At 40.2% G+C, this 5,067-nt stretch overlaps 1 protein-coding gene across 2 annotated transcripts; it reads right to left on the bottom strand.

Annotated features, from left to right (window-relative positions):
- LOC122309790 (protein-tyrosine-phosphatase MKP1-like) lies at positions 1-4,867 on the bottom strand. Of its 2 annotated transcripts, none has more exons than XM_043123443.1 (2): positions 1,823-4,867; positions 1-628 (listed from the first exon to the last, which is right to left on the bottom strand). In XM_043123443.1, the coding sequence occupies exons 1-2, from the start codon at positions 4,418-4,420 to the stop codon at positions 518-520; spliced, it is 2,709 nt and encodes a 902-aa protein (XP_042979377.1). In that variant the 5' UTR covers positions 4,421-4,867; the 3' UTR covers positions 1-517. The 2 variants fall into 2 exon arrangements, with proteins under 2 accessions (XP_042979377.1, XP_042979378.1); XM_043123444.1 differs by having other exon boundaries at positions 1-610; positions 1,823-4,866.
- Between the last annotated feature and the right edge of the window lie 200 nt (positions 4,868-5,067).

Raw genomic sequence — 5,067 nt, 5'->3', positions numbered from 1 at the left:
TTACTAAGTAAAGACTTTCCACTTCATTTAAATAAGGGAAGGGGGGTGAAGCTTTGCTACACGCGCTTTATAAGGCCGACCGCTACATAAGCTGCTGCTGGCTAAGAAAGCTGGAAGAGCTCCCCTTCATTCGTTGCTAAGCCAAGCTCCCCCAGGTCTCCGAGTCAGCTAGCGCTTTTTCAAATGTTCACAACTGATATAAAGGGCATAATTTTTAAGACTAGGAATCTATCTCGACATATATTTTTTGGTCCCTTGATATTCACTTTACACAACTGATATTATTTACTTGTAATTCCTAAGTGTACAGCAAGTTTGTTCTCTGTACAAGCTTTTGCTATAACAATAAGTCACATCCTTACCATACATCACACAAGCAGATAATGTTCACTTATGCTGCCCGGGATGCCAACTCACATTGCGGATCTGCAACCAATCCTTTCTGACATTCCAAACATGGGCTAAAATTGATCATCAATCAAATTCTTGGAAATATTGCCATCTCTGCAAACAAGTCTCAACTACTGTGGCTGCTGTCCTCTGCTTTCTGAAATGATAAACAGCTGAGATGGTTCAGAAACTCCTGTGGCTCTTTACCTTCTCTTATTATCTGCACACACCATATATCCTGTTAACAAAAGAATAAGACCATCGCATCCAACCAAGCAGCAAACATGTTTTCTTATGTAATTTCTAAAATGGATAACCATGAGTCATGGGTGAAGGAGAAGGGGGCTTGAAAGAGACGGGCTAGTTATTACGTAAATTCTTTTTCACTCGAGTGCAGATACACAATTAAGTTTAGCTTGCTTTTCAATAAACAAACCGTCACACGCAGATATACTATAGTTTTTACTTACTCTTCAATAACAAATCCTGAATTTCATATTTAGCCTCTCTCTCCAATAAAAGTAAGACAGCTCAAATAGCTAATTTATCTTTGAAATTACTTCTAGACTGGGTAACCGCTGTTAGCCTCTTACTGCTCCATCAGTAGGAGATTTTAAGCACCTGAACTGACTTTCCATAAATAATAATATCTTCATTAAGAGATTTATTTATTTATTTATTTAAGATGAGGAATTTTGGAGACCACGAAAACTCAACATGTCTTTTTCCCATTCCCCATCATATGGATCAGGTAAGTCATCGGCTTTTTACCAATGGGACCTGGGGGAGTTATTATAGCACAATCAATTCAACATAAATTCATTGTGACATCAAGAAACTTGCAATCCTCTCGCTAATGTCTAAACCTCCAAGCCTTATCCATATGACAGACTTTTTGAACAATTGGATCATTGCAAAAATCTTGCAAAGTCTTCTAGTGGCTTACACCTCACTAAGTTGCATTTCTCACACACATAACATTCTTTTTCCTTTCTTTCTATCGATCAGATAGTGAAAGTCAATGCCCTATAGGCGACAATGTCCAACTACAATCCAATTAATTATGATGTGTTCATGCCAGCTTTTCCCTTCCCTACTAACACAAAAGAGGAAAAACCCAACCAACCACACACCCACGCATACCCCTCTGCCAGGATATAAAAGCAAAAGATTTAGTTCTCATTTCCTGTTAAAAATATCTTTTATGATGCTAGTGTTAGTCACCATGCTGTGCGTTCATACAATTAGAACTTCACCATCATATTTCTAACTAATAGAAAATATAATTAATCCCTCAAGATATCAACAATATTAAAGCTACGTGATAAAACAAGAACATATAATATGTTTTCTATAAAAGACATACAAGCACATAAAATTCGTTTTTCATAAGATAGACAAGCAAATAAATGAAGATAGTGTAAAATATTACCTGCACAGTGGCATCCATTGGCAAACACATTTGATTAAGGAAGTTGCGGCCAACTGTCTCCCAGTGAAGATGATTAATATCACATTCCCCGTCTGTGTTAATCATCTGACTCTGCCCCTTCTCATCCAAGAACCCACTCCCCAGCCAGACAAATAAGATTACATGACTATTGCTATCCAAACTCGCATCTGGAGCCAACAAAATGTATACGGATCTAGAATTAAGAATACAAAAGGGATGCACCTCCACTTTATTCATAGAAGGCCACTGTAACAAAACTGGGGTCTTAACTTGTTCAACCTTGTCGATCATATCACCTGAAAGAGGACAAATTTTATTACCATCCTCTTCCTTATTTTCACTCTCACACGGCAATTCAAATCCAGCATCCAGTATAAGCTCTTCTCTATCACCTTCATGCTCTGATTGGTTGCAGCTAACATCCTTCATCAAATCATCCTCTAAGTCAGGTAAAGAGAAGGACCATGATCTTATCAGATTCTTTGGGACTTGAGGTAGCTCATCAACTGAGGGTAACATCATTCGAGGAGGAGGATTACTCCCTCTGCGCTCTGCAATAGAGGGGGACGTTCCTTTATATGGCAAAGAAATATTTTCCATTCTCAAAGTATGATTAGCAGAAAGCTGCTCTGCAGCCAGAGGAGTTGCTTTGTAAGGTAAACAAGAATTGAAAGAACCATTCTTACGAGCTAATGGATCTGTCGGCTCCCAGCCAGAAGGTGAAGGCTGCTGCGAAGACAAGTATGACAAGTCAGACCAATTGGAAGATGATGGTGAAAAGGTGAATGAACTGGAGTGATCAGATGTTGAAGGTGAGAGTGTTGGGGACTTGGAACTGAACTTTGGGCTGATGGGGGGAAAACAAGAAAAAGAATCTGGTGAGCCACAAGTAGGTGTGGGTGAAAAGCAATGATCCATGGGAGTTGCAGAACAAGAAAATGAATCTGGCGAACCACAAGGTGAGGTTGATAAGAAAGGATCAGTAAATGAAACAGAGTGTTCCACTTCTTTAGAAGTTTCCATAATCCTATCAGGGCTCGTATTTGGGAAACAATCGAAGGAATCTGGTGAACCACACGGATGGGTGGATGGAGACAATGGTGGCGAAGTTTCAATCGCACAAACAGGGTGCTCTACTTCTTTCTGTGTATCTATAATCATATTGGATGGAATACTGTTACTGTTCGGTTTGGAAAGGATGACAAGTTCTTTCATGATACCATTGGAAAACTTTCGTCTTAGTCTCCCCCATCCATTTTCTCGGGCAGGGAGACAAGTTTCTGATCTAGTATTTGATACTGAGAATGGTGGAACAACCCCACCATCAAGTGCCTTGTGAAAAATTTCAAAATCCAAATTATAGTCATCAACCTTCCTTTCTCCAACCTCATCTTCATTTGCTGCAGCAACCAAATCATTTCTGGAAGACAAGTTTCCTTCCTTTTTGACCACCACATTCTCGCAATCATCTGCTAAGAGTTGCCCATTGGCAAGAGCATCCCAAAATTCAGATGGCTCTTCACCTTCTTTAATACTCACAATTGGTCCCTGAGCTCTTTCATATCGGACTACTTGAAAGGCAGCTTTCATAGCACTATTCGACAAGGCCAAGTTGCAATTTTTCCCAGTCCAGATATATATAGCAGAAGGAACATGCACAATAAACGCTCCGCGGGAGTCAAGTCCTTGCACCCCTGATTGGTTTAACATTTTTGGTACAAGATGAAGAGGATCGTATGATGAGTGAGGGGCCATCCGATACATCCGAATCACAGAATTCGGGCTTGCAGGCACAGCGTGCACTCGCTTCTGGCACTGCAAAAGTTGGCAAGCAAATCCCATATTTGGATTAGTCACTCCCCGTGCCGCCTTCACATATTGAAAGGCATCTTCAAAACTCTGGCCCTCTCTCCACATAAGATATGCAATAACCAGAGAGGTCGATCGTGAGACTCCCTGGCAACAATGCACAAGAACTCGCCCACCTTGCTCCCGAACATCTTCAAAGTAATCAAACACATCATAGAGGATACTTGTAATATCCTCTGATGGGCTATCCTGTAACCAAAGGGTCTTATACTCAAGATCACTCTTGAAATACTCGGGAGAAACAAACCCAACACAGTTTAGCACATGGGTGATCCCATTTTGCCTCAAAACTTCACGATTCTTTGCCACAGCATCACTTCCTAAATATATATGGTCAGCAATTCTTGAGCATTCTTTATCAAAAAACGCGAGCTTATCTCTCTTAAACTGAAATTCTCTCACAGGCTGTTCCGAGTTCGAACTCTCAAGGGTCCTTGCTTTCCCTCCTGGGGTTTGCGGGGGATTGGGCCAAATGCCAAGATCATCGGACCCAGCCTTGGGCCACTCCTCGACATTCCGGCGGGTGATAGAAAGAGGCTGAAGTGGCGGCAAGCACGACCGAGCTTTACTATTTGTTTGCGGTCTAGGGTTAGGGTTCAGGTTTTGGTTAGGCTCAGACGGAGACCGGTCAGTCCATGAAACCGACCGCAAATATGGTCTCCGGGTACCACCGCCTGCAACCGGGTCTCTATCTTCTTCTCCTAACATACCCAAAACAAGCTATTGCAAGATCTCTACAAAATTTAAACTATACCCATGAAAGGATTGTTCCTAGAAAGCTCATGGAAACAAGCAAAATGGGGTTCTGAAATAAATAGCTGATATTGAAAATTTCAGTCTCCCATCGCACTTTTCTCACCTAAACCGTTTGACCCTCCATCTCTCACTAAAACACCTATCTTTCTATCTAGATGGACAGAGCAGAGAAAAATTCAAACACGAAAATACGGCCCGGTAAAAACCTCAATTGATTATGGTCGAGATTGTTGAAGATAGACTTACATGCATAATCTCTCTCTTGAGTGGAAGAGTCGCTTGGTGTGTGTAGCAGATTTTTGAAACCTTGGAGGAGAGGAAAGAGAGAACAAGCAAAAGAGGCTGGCTTTAGAAACAAGTATTTACTCAGTCTTTACGAAGCATATAGAACATAATAATTAAGTATTTTAGTTAAAGATCTAATATCTCTGTTACCACCCAGGGGAGGTGACAACCGAAAATGTAAAGGAAAAGAAAGAGAAAAAAAAAAAAACGTACAAAAGAATAAAGAAAAATATTTATAAAATGCGAAAGCGTTATAATTTCTTTTTAAAAATATATAAATAAAAATTAATTTTTTAATAATAAATTTTATTCTT

Source organism: Carya illinoinensis, chromosome 5, assembly GCF_018687715.1.
Source record: "Carya illinoinensis cultivar Pawnee chromosome 5, C.illinoinensisPawnee_v1, whole genome shotgun sequence".
NCBI lineage: Eukaryota > Viridiplantae > Streptophyta > Magnoliopsida > Fagales > Juglandaceae > Carya > Carya illinoinensis.
The sequence above is the reverse complement of the archived record's forward strand: the minus strand, read 5'-3'. Positions and strand labels throughout refer to the sequence as shown.